This window comes from Etheostoma spectabile, chromosome 3, assembly GCF_008692095.1.
Source record: "Etheostoma spectabile isolate EspeVRDwgs_2016 chromosome 3, UIUC_Espe_1.0, whole genome shotgun sequence".
NCBI lineage: Eukaryota > Metazoa > Chordata > Actinopteri > Perciformes > Percidae > Etheostoma > Etheostoma spectabile.
The window spans coordinates 1,510,010-1,527,740 of NC_045735.1; the positions used below are offsets into that span (position 1 = coordinate 1,510,010).

Genomic DNA, 17,731 nt, shown 5'->3' on the forward strand with positions numbered 1-17,731 from the left:
GCCCCAGTAAAATTTACTTCACAGCCAATTTCTCCACTTTGATTTTCTCAATGTCTGTTGTTGAAACCCAGCCTCTCAAACATTTTTGATTTGTTGGCTGATAGAATTGTGATTGATGTCTCTTACCTCTTCTGGGAAGTTGAACCTTTCTCAACCTTTGAAGAGGCAGATAAGGTTTCTATTGTCTGATCATTATCAGAGCATTATGTGTCTGCCTGGGTTGCTGATCAAGACCAGTGATAGAATTATTACTGAAGTCAAAGGTTTATCCTCTCTTCTAAGAATAGCTTTATTTTCTTTTTTTATTCTTTTTGTTTTATTATTATTCTTTTTTTTTTTACCAGTAGCACTTTGAGATTTATTGATGAAAAGTGCATTAGAAATAACATGTATTATTATTATTGTCATTATTATTATTATATAATTGTATATAATATATATGTATTATTATTATTGTATAACTAACGTGTAAATAACTAACGTTTGAATAACTAACTATGTGATTTTACATATTTTAGTTCATTTCTTTAAAACAAAAAAAACTGAAGTTACATGCCAGTATCACTGTGGTGGAGTAAGATGCCAAGTCAGTCTCTATTCAGAATGATCGCTTTCTTCTCCATGAAATGAAGCTCAGCATAGGTCCAATCATGAAGACTACTATGCTTCACATCTTTCTCTCCCAACCTAATCAGCTGAATGTGGGCGTTTACGCTTTCCGATAAACCAATCAGATTTTTTCCACAATCTCTTTGATCTATTACGTAGTTGCATTTAAACTTAAAATCTGTTCTAGTCTTTGCTGCTGTGAGTTGTTATTTCAGGCAGAATCGATCAGAAGGCGACCCTCCTCCACGGCATTCACCTCTGGTTCTCGTCATTCCCAGCACCCACGGTTCCTCCATCAGAAGCCCCGCTTTACATCACATCCATCCATATCTTCAGGCTTCCTTCATTCCCATACGTCCATGGCCTCTATACCCCTTCCAATTTAACATTTTGATGGAGTCTAATAGCCAAAGACTTTTAACACATCAACCTGCTGTGCACCACGCTTGTTGACCTCATTTCACTCTTAAATGAAGTCTCTCCTGATTTAACTATCTCTGTACCTGTATGAAGCTCTGCAGCCTGCTAGCCACCATCAGTGAGTCCTCACAGCCCTGCAGGGTGCGTTTCAGCTCCTCCCACTCCACACTGATGCCATCAAACGGCACGAGGACCTCCATAGCCCGACCTGGGTGGGCGGTGGCCAAATGTTCCGCCTCTTCCTACATCACCAAACAGAGACGGCATTATGGTGATTGTAGCCTTTTATGCTGCAATAATACAACCTCTGTATGAAATCGTCGTAACCTTTACATTTTTTGTATCGAGCTGCTGTGACAAGTGACAATTACCCCATTGTGGGATCAATAAAGTCTATCTTATCTTATCTTAGGGATGCATTCCAAATTTCCTGTTGCACCAACAGTGTTTTGTTTGCAATAAACAATTTTTTTTTAAATAGATAAAAGGAAAAATGAGCAGGTAGTTAGCGTTTCCAGTTTGAGCCAAGTGTTTTAAATGAGATCTTTGAACCCTTTAATAATGTCTTCCTTGAACATTTGTACACTCAATGTATTTTCCCATAATTCCATACCTGTAGATGCAGAAGTTTGGGCTCCAGGACAGACAGGGCTCCCTCCATGGTGGAGAGGCGTCTCTGCAGAGCCAGGACTCCTCCCAAGTCGCTGCCCATGTACTGAGTGGCGTCAATTGCTTTTCTCTTGTCCTGGATCTGGGACTTGATCTCGGCACACTCCAGCAGGTAGTTTTGCAGGCGTAACATCGAGTCCAGCTGATCTTTTTTCTGCTCAACCAGCTCCACAATGCTGTTCCACCTGTTACGATGTGACAGACAGGACAGAGTAATGCTGAAAGTGAGTGTGGTACTATGAAGGAGGTGCGATTATGAAGAGAGTCTGAATTAATTGTGAAGTTTTACACCTATAGTATATATTTCCCTTTCATTCCAAAAGAGATTTGTTTTAGTCTTGTGTATTGCCTTTCTATTTTCAATTACAAAGGTTTTTTTGAATACATGGCCAGTAGGTTGTTCATTTTTGTCCTTCTTACACTAACAAGGTTTCAACTGCAGAACTACCAGCCTTTGGTTGTTCCTGGTCAAAATATCGGCTGCAAAAATCCAGCAGGCATGTTAACAGCAGATGTAATCTAAAACAAAGAATCTATCAACTAAAAAATATCTCATCTGGTGGGACTGAAACCAAACCTATTTTGATGCTAAATCTGGTGCTGACATGAAAGCTCGTGTTTGAGAGATGTTTTGTTTCTGTCAACTGGGATGTAAAAACTAAATGTCTTAAACATGAAAGCTTAATTCTGCCCTTGAGATGAGCCAAGCTGCATCGTAAAAGACATGTTCAAATGAATTACGATGACCACATATGACCAGATATGAATGGCATGAGACAGTTTGGCTTGCTCTCTGTATGCTGTGGTTTCAGCCCAGGACTCGTCTGCTTACCATATCGTCATACAATATGTCCTCCTGATTTTGCTCCAGATCAGCAGGTCTCAATCCACACCCATTAAGCCAAGAAACACACTCACACACACACACATCCTTGTGACTGTAATGAGGTAATGGCAGAGTGGCTGAGAGGCAGACAGAGCGCTCAGCAGGCAGACAGGAAAACAGCTCGGGGACATCAGAGCTGCAAAAGTCGTCTTACTGATGTAACATGGTGGTGTGAATTTGTGGGATGTATGTGTGTGACGGGGGTTCGCTGCTTCACAAAAATGAAACATAACATACAGGGAAGCAGTGATTAATTAGATTACCCAAACTCAGTTTACACACAACGTGATTTGTTTTATGTAATTGTGAAATAAAGAATTCATCTTGATGATTTTAACATAAATAAAATACTAATTATTAAAATAAAAGGGTATGGTTGTAGTAGTAATATGTAGAAAGATGTACAAAATTAGTAAAACTTTTTACTTCATGTTCATGGCATCACTTCCTTTATTTAAAATGTTGTTAACAGTTGTTGCATTATAACTATTGCTTGAGTGTTTAATGCAGTTAACCCTTGTGTGGTATTTGGGTCAAATTGACCCATTTCAAATTTTTATAAGAAGAAAAATGACACAAGTACATTTTTGCTACCTGAAAATCAACGGCCTTACCTTATTTTCTGTGACAAACATGTATTCCTGACTCAATTCAGAAAATTATTCTGGATATGACCACTTATGTTTCTTCCAAAGTGGATTTTTAACATGAATTATAACCTCATGACCAAAAAAAACAAATCACACTTCCATTTTTAATTGTGTTCTAGTAGAGACTGATTGCATTCCTTAAATACGTAGGTTATCTCAATTGTTTGAAATTGAGATAAAGACAATATTTGTTAACAGATTATGAAGTACAATTTTATTTCAGAATTGTTTTTAAAACCCCAAATAAGTCACGGGTCAATTTGACCCCAGGGATACGAGAGGGTCCCGAAAGTGAAGACAATACAAGGGTTAAGAAAGAAGTATTAACAACAGATACTATATCAGAAATCAATTTAAAAGGTAGAAAATGTAAAGCCAAGGATAAAACTGACTTAGCTGTAAGCATAGCCGTCTACATCCACAACGTTCCCTACTGGGATTGCTCCAGTGTCGCCGGGAATTCCGCCAAATGTCTTTCATTTTAGCTAGATGTCCGTTACCGTCCACTTTATTTGTGTAGGCGTTCTAAACTGCGGTGGATTCATGAGGACTATGGTTACCTGCTCTTCAGATCTCTGCAGGGTAAACCCAGACAGCTAGCATGACTATCTGTCCAACTACTTTTTAACGCACACATGTTCCACCAAAACAAGTTCCTAACCGAGGCTATTTTGCAGAGGCATCGCGGGCTTTAGCGCCATAAGACGATTGTAATTGGTTCTAGTAAATGCCAATAAACCAAAGCACGTTTCTCTCCCATCCCAGAATACTGTGTGGACAAGTCAGACCCTCCTCCACAGCGCTGTGGAGGATGGATAAATTACGTGACTATATGCTTTAAAAAGTGAAATATTTAACTAATGGGAAATAAACTACATTCATGTATTTCCTTACACTTAGGATTACTGGTGTGACCATGACCCCAATACTGTACACAGTGTCCGTATCTAAGGAAAGATATTTTAGAGTCAAGGTACCAAAAATGAAAACAGAATTTTAATAACTAATGCCAGAGAAGGTGATAAGGAGTTATAAGTGTTGATTTTATTTTTGTTGGTTCTTATTTTTGCTCTCGGCTGGCTTCTTCTTGACTGAGGCAGCCAGCACAGATGGTCACCCTGAGACCAAGACTATGTGCCAAGTAGAGCCCGACCGCTAAAGGATTTTTAAGGCCGATACCGACAGAAATATTTGGTAATTTAAAACTCCAATGTGCCGATGTATCGGCCGATATATATTTAAAAAATCCAGAAATGCATTACAAAACATAAAAAGATTTCCCTAACATCAGTTTTTTGTAGTTATTTATGAGTTCTCACTAAAAAAAATATGATAAAAATTTGTTTTATTGTCACAACAGAACAGAGGAACATCAAAATATACAAAAGTTCTGACAAATAAAATGTATAAAAATACAAACTTAAGATATAAAAACTAAAACACTTTAACAAAAAAAATGATCAGTGTGTCCAACAGGGACGTTGTGGAGCGTCTACTATGCAACGCCAACGCTCACAACATGGTTGACAGTCCGTTTTTATTTTTTAAATATTCAATCGTCAGAATCATTTATTTTTCATCTGATGAATGAATATAAAAAAACTTTTAAAAAACTGACTGTCAACCATGTTATGAGCGTTGGTGTTGCATATACCGATACCAATAGATCGGGAAATGCCTAATATTGGCCAATAATATCGCCCCGCCGATATATCGGTCAGGCTCTAGTGCCAAGGTCACAAGACTCATAGTCACCCGGCCGCCATGGACTCTGCTGCCAGACGTGCCACTAACAGTGGTCAGTGAATATGACTGTCCCGGATAAAAGCCAGTCCCATCCCAGGGTTGACCTGGCCGGATGTTACCGTAAATAACGCTCTCGGCCAAACAGAGAGAGAGGGAGAGTGATCTCAGGCAGTGACTGAACTCATTCTCTACAAAGATGAAAAAGCAGGTAGGAGTTCAGCCTCTATGCTAAGTCAAAAACAATTACACTCTGCGAACAAAAAGAATTCTCTAAAGTATGAATTCCCCTGAATAATTACACAACCCAAAGAAATGTCTCTCCCTTGCCATGTCTCTTTTCTCTCTGCGTGTCAGTCTGCCTCCCTCTCCTCCCACCTACTCCTCCCCCTTTCCCGGGAGTAAATATGACAGAGATCCGAGAGGCTGCTCTCCACATGCAGTGCAGTATATGAACATCATCAAATTAATTTCTGGATATAAGTTTGAAAGGCATTCATTTACTGAGACTGCTTTGTAGTTCCAACAAGTTCAACTTTAACATCTGTTTTAGTGAGCGTGCAAAGACACAGCCAGTGTATTAGTGTTTTAATGCATATTGTGTAACTGTCCATAAGTATAGTAGTTACAATAAGTAATACAAAAAATACTCAGATTTTTCTTTCGTAATTAAAATGTAACTGTGCTGAAACAAACATGTTGAAATGTATTTAACTTAATTTTACTACTTTACTAGAGTTTTTCTTCCCCTGCTTTGTGTTTTAAATGACGATCTAATGTATTTCTGGGCCTTAGGCAAAACATTTTGAAACTCCTCTGTGTTTACAAGGTGCTGTATTAATAAACTTACCTTGCCTAGTGGGATTTGGAGCAGGAGTATTAGAGAGTGTATCGTAATGCCATGTACCAGTAGAAGTACAACTGCTGGTTTAGGGATACTTTAATACCGATTAGCATTAAGCCTTGTATTAGTAGACACCCAGTATTATTTTTGAATGACCATGCATACCTCCCTCATGTCCCCTTGAGAGGAGAGATCTCTGTATTGTGTGTCTGGGGAAAAAAATCTTACGACACAAAAATCGCATCCATTTTGCATCATTGGATGCTTTTTTCTGGCTTTTCTCGGTCTACAGGGCACCAACTTTTAAATTTATTTCACATTTCTACTACAAAAATGACACAATTTAAATACATATTAATCTTTCCAGCGGTGAAATATCGCTTTAAGTATTTGTGTGTTTTGTAAACTTGTTGTAATTGTTAATGTCAGTTAAAGTACAAGTAGTATCTGTGATAGTGGTAGTGGTTGTAGCTGTTGGGAGGCGAGTTGTGTTTCAGTACCTTGAGTTGAGGTGGTCCTGACAACCTCTAACCTCTGTAGAGGATGGATGACCACCATCCAGGAGCTGCTGAACTATCTGGTTAACATCCAGGATCCTACCCATCAGGCTGTTCATCTCCTGGTCCAGGCTCTCAAATCTACAACAACAAAAGAATATTGTGAGATATGATGGAACAAAGTCAGCGGGTAAGGATGTTTTTGCATGGGCCAAGCTCATTGTCAGGTTCATGATTGTATTTAGAAGTTGTACCAGAAAAGGGTTTTTAATGCTTTAATTTTCAAAAAAACATACTTTTGTCGTACTGCACATTGCTGCAGCTCCTCTTTTCCCCATGTGTGTCTCAAGTGAGGAATCTCACTTCTATCCCATCTTTTTGGAGTTGCACATGCATAGTACCAGTAAGGACTGCAAACCAATCAGAAGGAGAGTAGGGCGGGCCCTGACAAGCAAGCTAGTGTGATCCAAAACAAACATGCTTCATCCAGTAACCTATGGCTTCGGATCAGCCATACAACCTAGACTGGAGTCTTTTATACGCAACGTTTTAATTCTGCACTTTCTCCCGGACATGGCGATATAACTATCTGAACTAGCTTGGTTTGAGGGCATGCCACACTAGCTGCTAGGCCACATTATAACGTGTGTTACAAAGTGACGTGAGATGAGAAGTGAGATGTATAACACAATAAAGGAAAGGGGAAAAGCCAAAAAGCATAATATGAGCTCTTTAAACAAAACAACAGAAACCCAGCTGAGCTTCTGTGCCAACTTCCACTTAATAGATCTTGTCCTGAGGTGCAATTTGTGATGCAACCTTGTACATGTAATCAGACACACAGCACAACAAAAGAGTGGAGCATTGAAAATAAGTATATGGAATACATAAATCACATTAAAGTAGCTAAGGTCCTTCAATCCATCATTAAGGTGCCAGTTATTCCATCATAATGTGATCAATTACTGATAAAAATCTGAGCAACAAGTACTATCACAAATTGAACTACAACCAATCCCTTTTCCAAATCCCCATTTCATGTCACAGCGATCAAACCCCCTACCTCCCCTTCCTCTCCTCTAGCTTTTCCTCACCTGTGTGCGACCATCTCCACGTCCTCCAGCCTCTCTGGGATCTCCATCTTGTCCAACCACTGCTCCTTCTCATCAATCCACAGCTCACAGGCATTGACCTCGCTGAACATGCGGTATACAGCGAGGGCATCGTGGAGCCACTGCTGCCGGAGCACCGCCACCTCGGCCACTTCAGTATAGAGCTGCTCCACCTCTCCCATACGCACGTGCACCTCCTACAGAGAGGAGAGGGCAAATCCTAGATAATCGCAAAAATCACACTACAAATCATTTTATTAATATTTTTCAATGAAAATGAGAATAATGACACAAAAATGATCATTCCCTCCAATATCGTGATTCATATCGCAATCATAATATCAGTCAAAATAATAGCAATTAGATATGTATTAGATATTAATCCGTTTCCTGCTCACCTCCTGGTCACGGTAGCGCAGAGGCAGCAGCACCATGTGTTTACGCAGTGTCACTACATGCAGGCGATGTTTGTCGATGGCCTCGCTGACCCCTTTGTGTTTCTTCAGAAGTGACTGGGTGGAGTACTCATCGTGTCCAAAGTCTTCGCTGTAGACCAGGCGGTAAGCATCCTGCAGCCATACTACCAGGTCGTCGGTCTCCGTGGAGAACTGAAAAAAGTTTAGCGCCTCCTGCAGGTGGCCGAGTCGCTGCGCGGCCTGGTCCTCCAGCCTCTTCCACTCGCCCTTCACCTCCATGATGCTCTCCTGGATCCCCGCAGTGCCAAAGCTCTTCTCACTCAGGATCTGCTTTCCTCGCTTCATGGTGTTCTATAGAGGCAGGATAGGACAGAAGAAATAACAGTGTTACTCCAAATTATTTCCCACTAAAGTGGAACACAAGCCAAATTTGCCGAGAACATAGACACCTGTTTGATAAATTAGACTCATGCATTGGGCATGGTTACGGCCTTGTTCAGTAGCCTGGTGCGCGGTCTCCTTGTGACAGCCTACCTACCATGTAACAAACATTTAACTTAACATAACTACCAAGATAACATGACGTGTATTTGTATGTGATATCCATCGGTAATGTACAGTAGCCTACGTATTTCTATGTACAAAGTGACCTAAAATGCATAAGAAATAAAGATTTCTAGGATCGGTTGATAATTCAAACTTGCCGAGAACACTAGACACCCGTTTGATTACATTAGACTTGAGATGAACGGTTACATTCGGTCTCGTTCAGTAGCCTGGAGGGCAGGCTCCTCCTGACAGCCTACCTACCATTCAGCCGGCAACATTCACTTCGCTTAACACAACTACCAAGATAACATGACGTGTATTTGTATCCGATGTCCTTCACCATCAATAATGTGTGAATGGCCATGAACACAATCACCTAACATGCACTGGAAACAAGGCTTGGTTAATAACTCAAACTTGCCGAGAACTGAGACCGCTTCATTACATTAGACTCAAGCGGTTGCACGGTTACATTTGCTCTTGTTCAGTAGCCTGGTGCCAACAACTCTTTTGGTCAAATCGTGCTGCTCAAGGTAGCCCATTTCATGAGTCATGAAGTTTTAAATAGGATCGGTCATAAAAGTACACCCATGCTGCAAAATGCCATTACACCAAGTCATATGCAAAAATCCCAGCATGTTTTTTTCAATAATAAAAAAAATATATATATATATATATATATATATATATATATATATATATATATATTTTTACTTGTTCTCTTCCCTCTGAACAAAACATGCTCCTTACTGGCTTTATGCATGGGGCTGTTTCTTAATGGATGGTCAACTGAGCAGCAATTTTACATGATAATAAAACTACAAGTTCACAAACAAGAAGAACAGCATAAAACCAATGCCAATAAATCACATGTAGAAGTAACTGAAATTATACCTGTTCCGACTGTTATAGAGTCAGATTCTACAAGTGATAATATACGGAAAAAAGCAGGGTGCTATAACAACTGTAATTTGTACTATTGAACATAATTTTTGGTAAGAAAGGTTGATTTTTTGTAGGAGAGCTCAAATTTAAATTCCTTAAAGTACCTGAAGTTGAGAACAAAAACTCTGAGTACTGTAGGCATTCCAGGTGCACGCACGCACGCACACACACCACACACACACACGCACACACACCACACACACACACACACACACACACCTGCAGCAGGGACCGGTGAGCCAGCAGTTCTCCTGCCAGAGTCTTGTGTTTTTGTAGTAACTTCAGCACACTGCTCAGGTCCTTCCCATAACCCTGAGCTCCCAGGATAGAGCTCTTCTCCCTGATCCAGGCCTCCGACTCCTCCAGCTCCTAACAGCAGAACAAAGAGACAAATTAGATTTACTTTTTTGTTTTAACAAAGAAAATATTTTAAAAAAAACATAATACCCATAGGTTTTATAACACAAACCTAATTCTAAAACAAAAAAGGTTGAGAAGGAGGAAAAGATAGTAGAGCTGAAAAAATTAAAAGGGCAGCATAATATGACTAACATTGCATTTGGTACGATCTGAGCAACTAATTTGATTATAGTTTTTACCTTTTCTCCGAGCCTACTAGAGAGACAGCTGTGTTATTCATAAAAACTGTAGTATATTATATAGTATATGCGGTTAAACACTAATCAATAGTTGGTCGGCCAGCACTGTTTTGTTCTGACGCAAAGCAGCAAAGAACAGAGCGTTATTATTAAGACAGCATTTCGCTGTGTGATTTCTTACGTCTTCACTAGAAACATTTATGTTACATCTCCTCTAGTTAGCGAGTTGTGGTTAAGGAGGAATGCGAAGAGTTGGGGGTTAGGATTATAGGCCAGGAATAGAGGTTGGTGAGTATAACTGATGAATTAACGCATATTTAAAGGTCCCATGGCATGAAAATGTCACTTTATGAGGTTTTTTAAGATTAATATGAGTTCCCCTAGCCTGCCTATGGTCCTCCGGTAGCTAGAAATAGTAATAGGTGTAAACCGAACCCTGGGTATCCTGCTCTGCCTTTTAGAAAATTAAAGATCAGATGGGGCAATCTGGAATCTTGTCCCTTGTGAAGTCATAAGGGGCAAGGTTTCCTCCCTTTCCTCTGCTTTGAGAGACATCATGGCTTTCAAACAAGCAAAGTGGCAGTTGGTCAAGGCCACACCCCCAGCCCATATGGGGATAACAACACACATTTTAAGACGGTCTCTCGGAAGGCATTAATAATGTTGCACTCGGTTCTACACACAAAAAGATACAGAAAACAGTTGTGTTAAAATTAAAAAAGGAGAGCTTGAGAGTTCAAATCCAGCGTATTTTCTCATCTCCACAACCCCCACCAATCACTGGGTGAGGTGTGTGTTAACATCGGAACAATGGTTTTTGGAAAGTTACAAAACTTGTAGGACACATCCCCCAATTCCCATTCCCCAATTTGTATGGAATTGGCTGTTTAAATCATCCAACAAACAAATATTGGCCTCTTAACGTGCTTGGAACAAATAACATGACTTTATCCTGTCTTTAGCCTCGTCCCGTCGGCCCATTTTACCTGAAAGAAGGCCCACAGTTGTCTCGACTCCTCAAGCTCATCACGCCTTTTAGCTGCCAGTTGTTTCAGCTCCTCCAGACAGGAAGAGACATGGTTGACACGGTTACAGATCACCTGTGGGTCACACGGTTGGTAACCTGGGAAACAACAAAATGAGGTTAATTATCATTATAAAAAGAAACACAGAATACAATTCAAAGATGATAAACTGACACACTTCGTCATCGCTATACACAATACACAAGACAGATGTGTGTATACCCTCTATAGTGGTGAATTTGAGTGCAGCCGTGTTGAGTGTCTCGACCCTCTCAGCCTGCACCGCAATGTCGGCTTCCTGCAGGCTGTGTTTCTGCAGCAGGTCGTCCACCTGCAGAAGATGCTTCCCAAAGTCCTTCGACAGAAGCTGGACCTGAGAGAGAGAATGGGAGATGACAGGGAACGTGTGATGTCATTGTATATAAGGAGGCCTTTTTTTGTTTTCTACTTCCTCATTCAATTATCTCTTCTCTCTTCCTATATTCCCCTGGTCTTCATTTCTATTGATGAATCAAAAGGAGGCAAACATACTTTCGCTCTGTGTCTGTCTTCTTTGACTCTCTGTCTTTCTGGATCTACCCCATTTCTATTTTTCACTCTTCAAACTATGTAGACCCTCTTTAAATTTGCCCACTACTTCTTTCCTCTGTCTTTATTTAACAACTGAATATAGTGGAGTGTCTTGCTCTCACTACACACATCCTCCAGTACAGCACCTGTGTGTCCTCCATCCAGTCGATCATGTAGACCATGTCCTGAAAAGTCTTCTGCAGGGCCAGGTTCTTCTCCAGACGGGTTCTCCTCCCAGCCACCAGCTCCTTCAGCAGACTCCACTGGCCCAGAATGTTCTCCTTACGTGCCAAGATACGCCGAATGTCGTAGTATCCTTCTGTTTCCATCTCTGCAGCAAGTTCCACCACCACGCCAATTCGCTCTTCATATGAAGCTATGTCGGCCTCGATGGCCTCGTGTTTCTTCATTGCCGCCTCGACTGCTGGTAGGTCATAGCCAAAATTGTCCTGTATTGAGCAGAAATAATTGAAAGAAAAAAGTGTAAGGTGTGCCGCTGAGGCAAAGAGAGTTTGGAGACAAAGGGGGGAGGAGCGAAAAGAGAGTGAAAGAACACTAATCTGATGAAGATCAACCACTGGAAAAATGACGACCAAAGGCTAACTCATTTGCTCACAGTAGTAGAGAACTTTACATACTGTACATGCACAGGTTGATTGTACAGCCTATACAATATTCTCTTTTGCAGCCCTACTTTGTAAATTTAGACATACAATATACAGTGCATGTACGGTACTTCACATAACAAGTTGTACATAATCTCAATAAAACATCTAGATACTGTTAAACTGTTGGACAAAAGATGTCTCTTACTTCAAAAAAGAGCAGAAGATGCAAGGCACTGAGTCTGAGTATAATAAGAAGCCTTTAATATTACATGACATCAGCATTTCAGCTGAAAGCCTTCACCAGGGTGTTGAGGTAAAATCCAAACAGACACTTAACCGGCATGGCACAAATGGGTTTAATGTGAGGATGTGTACATTGCATTGACTAGTTGTGCTGTCTTATGTGCATGTCTTAAACAAACAGTAAAAGTGCGCACAGAGGGCACCCAGATAGGTCAGTTGGCAAAGCAGGCGCCCATATATAGAGGTTTACTCCTTGACGCAGCCGAAACTTTCCCTCTGTAGCAGATGAGTTTAAAAACAGCCTTCTAGTGTCAAGCTGTGCACACTGAGGCACAAACATCCAGGTGAAGGGACACATAGTGGAGTGGGGACTTAGACTGTGGAGGTACTTTTGTTACACTGATGAAGTTAAATTGATCTGATATTTATCATCAAATCACTAAGCATGCACGATTTGACTTTACATCCATGCAAAACAGAAAAATAGTTTGCATAAAACGATATATATTATTTCTCATGTTACAAAGCTGAACTGCAACTAGAAGAAGCATGTTTATAACCCAGCTGCATGAGGTCCGTACCTGTGATACAAGCCTCTGGTTCTCATTGAGCCAGGCTTGTCTCATGGTGGTTTTGTGGTCAAAGCACTGAGCCAGCAGCTCCAACTTCTCCTGACGAATCAGCTCCTTGCGCAGAGCCACGCCCCTCTCATGTTCAGCCTTCTCCAGCCTCTCCCAGGCCTGGACAGGAAAATAAATCAAATAAATAGTTTAATAGTGGTTATGTACCTGTAATTGATAAATAAAAATAGTGAAAAACAAAAACTGATTAAACACGTCAATGTGATGTGAAAACCTTTGAAGCAGGTGCAGATTTTTGTCTCAACTGTTAAAGAGTGATGGCGACGTTTTAACCCTTGTGTTGTCTTCCGGTTGACCATGCACTTGTTGTCCTTTTAGGACAAAATTAACACCTTTTTTTTTTTTTTTTTACATTTTTGTCCCTTTTTAAAGAACTTTTTTTCAATGTTTTTATCACTTATGTTTGACATTTTTGATGCTATTTTTCCCTAACCCCAACTTATTACCACTAGTTTTACACTTATTTTTTGGAATACATGGTCAATACATTTAATTTAAAGGAAATTATACCTAATTTTAAAATTAACCTATATTTTATGATATTCACAAATGTGTATCTCAAAGTCAGGTTTTAAATCCATTTCAATTTTTTCAAAATTATGTAAAATTGATTCCCCAAAGTTCTATGAAAGTAGTGATTAAGTACTTGAGTAGTGAAATTGTACTTAACGTTTTGGGTAATTTGGTTGAAAAGAAACTCATATTTGTCTTACAGACGTTTTGAGAACGGGTCAAATTTGACCTGAGGACAACACATGGGTTAATCGATCAATCACTCGCTCATATCAGTATATAAAAGAAAACCTTGTTGATGTCTGAGATGAGCTTCCCATCATGAGGCACATAGGGTTTCTGGTTGTTGGCTCTAAGCTTGCTTTGGATGGTGAACAGAAGGACCTCGAGATTCCCCTTCTCCTGAAACCTGAGTGAGAAACAGAAAACTTTAGTTTGTGTTACTGTTTCACAATATGGCCTCTTCTCTTTTAATAGTCCCCTCCTGTGTAGGACACGCTGAAAGTACCAACTTTGTTCACAAAAAAAGCCACAGATTTGGTCAGGGTTTCAGTGTCTTGCTCAAGGACAGGTCTGAGGACTCTGCCCGCTCTGCTACCCCGCTGTCCAGTGTCATGGCCATTCATCACTCTGAGGGAATCAACTGCATGAACACCTGGGTGTTTAATACAGCTTCAAACCAATATATGGTGACATATTCTGAAAACATCCATTGTCAATTTCGCGGTAACTAACCTATAGAGCACATCAACCAAAAGTTGCCAGTGGTATTTACGAGCAGTGTGTTATTGCTCTTCAGTAAAAGGCATGCACAAGTAGCCATACTTCTGTTTGTGTGTGCTATGTAATAAATGACTGGTAATAGTATTATAGAAATCCACAAAATGTACTTGATGGGCTTCTCTATGGTGCAGTAGGTTGTGAAGGCCTGCAGCTGCTGTTGAACTCCGGTCAGCGAGTTGGCAAACTTCTGGTTGCTAATGACCGCGATGGTCTTTTCTATCCAGTCCAGCAGGTCGGAAGCCAGAGCCTCATAGCGGTTGACGATCTTCTCTGCCTCAATACAGTTGTCTAGTACCTGAGTCAGACAGATGGAGGAAGATAAAGAGAGAGAGAATGGGACATAGAGTCAAGAAGAAAACAGACACTGGAAGAGAAAGATACCCAGTGATAGAAAGAGAATCTTTTTGAATTATCATGTATTTACATTTTTTCCTTTCGTGAGCGACTGAACATTTTGATGAATTGTTACTTGTGTCTAGCTAACAAACACTGCTTGCCCTTCACCTTTAATGGAACGTCTATGTGTGTATCTGCACGTGTGTAATTTGTTACCTTGCCAACCCTCTTGCCCTCCACAATAAGAGCCTTCATCTTAGAGAAGTAGTGGTAGTAGGAGACCACATAAGTGATGATGGACTTCTCGTCTGGGTTCTCTGTGTTTACATCTGCACCGAAGGAAGGTGGCGGAGACAGAGATACGAGGAGTTAACGGCTTGACTTTAGGTGGAGGCACGCCGTTGCTATTTATCTCAGTGAGTAAAAATCCCTCTTATGGCACGGTTACAGATATTGCTCTATGTAATTTTGACACCAAAACGAGATAAACATTCTTACCCTCAGGGTCCAGGAGTTTGGTGAGGCCCAGGTTCTGCTCAGCGATGTTGAAGGCTTGCTGGAGGTTGTGAGTTGCGTTGGACCGCGTCAGCTTGTGGAACTCAATCAGGTCAGGTCTGGAGGACACAAGATGATGAGACAGAATGTGTCATATTGGAACAGCTTCTAGCTCACCCAGTAAGAGCGTTCCCCCCATGTTGGCTGAGTCCTGCAGCAGCCAGGGTTCAAATCCGACCTGTGGCCCTTTGCTGCGTGTCATCCCCCATCTCTCTCTCTCCCCCTTTCATGTCTATCCACTGTCACTTGATAATAAAGGGAAATGCCCCCAAAAAGTAATCTTAAAAAAAGACTGTGTCATGTTTGTATGACTCTAATGCTAAATCAGTCAAAACCCATTACGAGTCTTAGTTTCCACATTATCTTTGAGTGTTTATCTACTGTAAATGAGTGTTTATGTATTTTATTTTTAAATCATGTTTTTACATCAAAATCCTATTATTTGTGGAAAACTGAGAAAATAAAACAATTCCTGTTTTTTTTCTTTTAAATGCAGTAACATTGCAAACTGTTTTCTACTTGCAGCTGTCATCATGTAAAACTTACAACTTCCCAATTACTATTAACATGTTAGCATGCTGGGGAGAATTAAAATGTCTAACTACCTGTGTCTGTGTATGAGGGCGTTGAAGGCGAGGCCGTCTCTCCAGCAGGTGGTGAAGTTCTGGATGTTGACCTCAGGGTACCTGGAGCACGGACAAATCTTTACATGTAAACCAAGGAGCACCAACGTACTAACACTAACATACCCACTCGCTAAATTATGTGAATGATCATTAAATTCACAGTTGCAAATATTTATTTCACTGCTCACCCTGCCGTCTTCATTTGGCACCAGAGCAGCAGGGCGTCCTTGGCAGAGCGGGTTTCTCTGTTGTCCTCCGTCTCTATTTTGATTACCTGAATCTGAACGAGAACACAACAAAGCAACGGTTTAGTTTGTTTGGGAAAGACATTGTGGCGTGGACCCTAAACCTCCTGTGTCACGTCCAAAATCACTTGATATTTACTTTATAGTACACTATGACTGTGTGTGACATTTTATTTGAGTGTCAACATTTTTGTGTAAATGTATGCACTATATAGTACCATGACATCCTCCCATAATGGCGGAAAAAATGTAGTACACTATCTTTTAGTTGTGCAACACTACACGCAAAAAATGCTAATTGTACAGTGTCCGGAATCTCAATTTACCTCTGACTAAGCGTTAACTACAGTAATATGTAGGGAGTGAATGAAGGAGTGATTATAAACACAGCCTGAGTATCATAGGCTTTCTGGCTAATGTTGCAAGCTCGTCATACTCGCATTCTGAGTCAGATAATTTATTATTATGTCTATAATAACCATGAAGCTTAAAAGATTGTGAGCAGTGATAAAAAGTAAAGTAAAGTAACCATGTTTAAGATTTGTTTAACCATAAAAATTCTGTAACCAACTTCAGTCCTGCCCACAAAGGCTCTGATTGGCTCAGGGGTTTCTCCAACTGGGGAGCAACACCAGCCCTATTTGAATCACTTGTTAAAAATAAATAAAATAAAATAAACACTGAGGCAGCAACTTAGACTTCTGGAACCAGTCAAGAGCAAAGGTCAGAGCCACACTGCCCTGACAGTATTCCTGAAACTTCAAAGGAACACACACACAGTGAGAAAGACTTAAGAGTAAAAACAGACTAAGAGCAATGAGAGCTAAGAATTTCAGTGCAAGGAAGTGCAGAGCCGCTGTCATCATCAACGCCTGATGATAGGTGACAGTGACAGCCATTCAACCAATAACATCACAGTGACATGATCCAAGGTAATTGGGGACATCACACCCTGGGATCAGCTGCTACCCACACACACACGCACAGACACAAGGTCCTACATGTAAAAACACAAAAAGATGAACACATGTACACAAATGCTCACCAATAGAGACCAAATTAGGTTCGCGATTACACTAAAATTATCTGTCTCTTTATTCCAAGGCGATATTACAATTTTAAACTAGCATTAAATGTTATCTTAGCAGCAGATACATGATAATTGAAATATAAACATTGCATTAACTGATATTTATTTTACATATTCAGATCTTTGAATACGGAGTAAAAAAAGAAAAGAAAAAAAACACTCTTGTATATCATTGTAACCTTCTTTTTGCAAGCAAGCCATTTTTAATGCATCACTATTATTTTTGAGATACAAATGTATTTTAATGATTAATCAGTATGTCCAACAAATAATCCATGGACTGATAATTAAAATCGAACAGTTAGCAGCAGTCCTAGCCAGAGAGAACATCAGGAAAATACAAAATAAAATTGCATAAAATTAATACTTCAACACGAGACCTATAGTTTGTCTATTAAGATGTAAAGTGTGTCTGCTGTAAACCAACTAAAAAAGGGTAAGAACAAGAGTAGGGTATTGTTAAAACAATGTACCAGATAAGCCCACAGGAGAACCATGTCACAAAATTTCATTATTGTGTGCATTCAGTAAAAATCAGAATCAATGTATCTGGTCAA

General features: G+C 40.2%; 1 protein-coding gene across 1 annotated transcript in view; it reads right to left on the reverse strand.

The window, feature by feature from the left end:
* sptbn4b (spectrin, beta, non-erythrocytic 4b) overlaps positions 1 to 17,731 on the reverse strand; it is a 97,648-nt gene that overhangs the window by 56,488 nt on the left and 23,429 nt on the right. Inside the window, 16 exon segments of the mRNA XM_032512112.1 lie at positions 1,113 to 1,271; positions 1,643 to 1,883; positions 6,322 to 6,459; positions 7,413 to 7,627; positions 7,829 to 8,197; positions 9,560 to 9,709; positions 10,926 to 11,062; positions 11,187 to 11,337; positions 11,681 to 11,983; positions 12,967 to 13,125; positions 13,831 to 13,948; positions 14,430 to 14,617; positions 14,875 to 14,987; positions 15,157 to 15,272; positions 15,819 to 15,899; positions 16,028 to 16,119. Coding sequence (XP_032368003.1) covers positions 1,113 to 1,271; positions 1,643 to 1,883; positions 6,322 to 6,459; positions 7,413 to 7,627; positions 7,829 to 8,197; positions 9,560 to 9,709; positions 10,926 to 11,062; positions 11,187 to 11,337; positions 11,681 to 11,983; positions 12,967 to 13,125; positions 13,831 to 13,948; positions 14,430 to 14,617; positions 14,875 to 14,987; positions 15,157 to 15,272; positions 15,819 to 15,899; positions 16,028 to 16,119 — 2,730 coding nt within the window.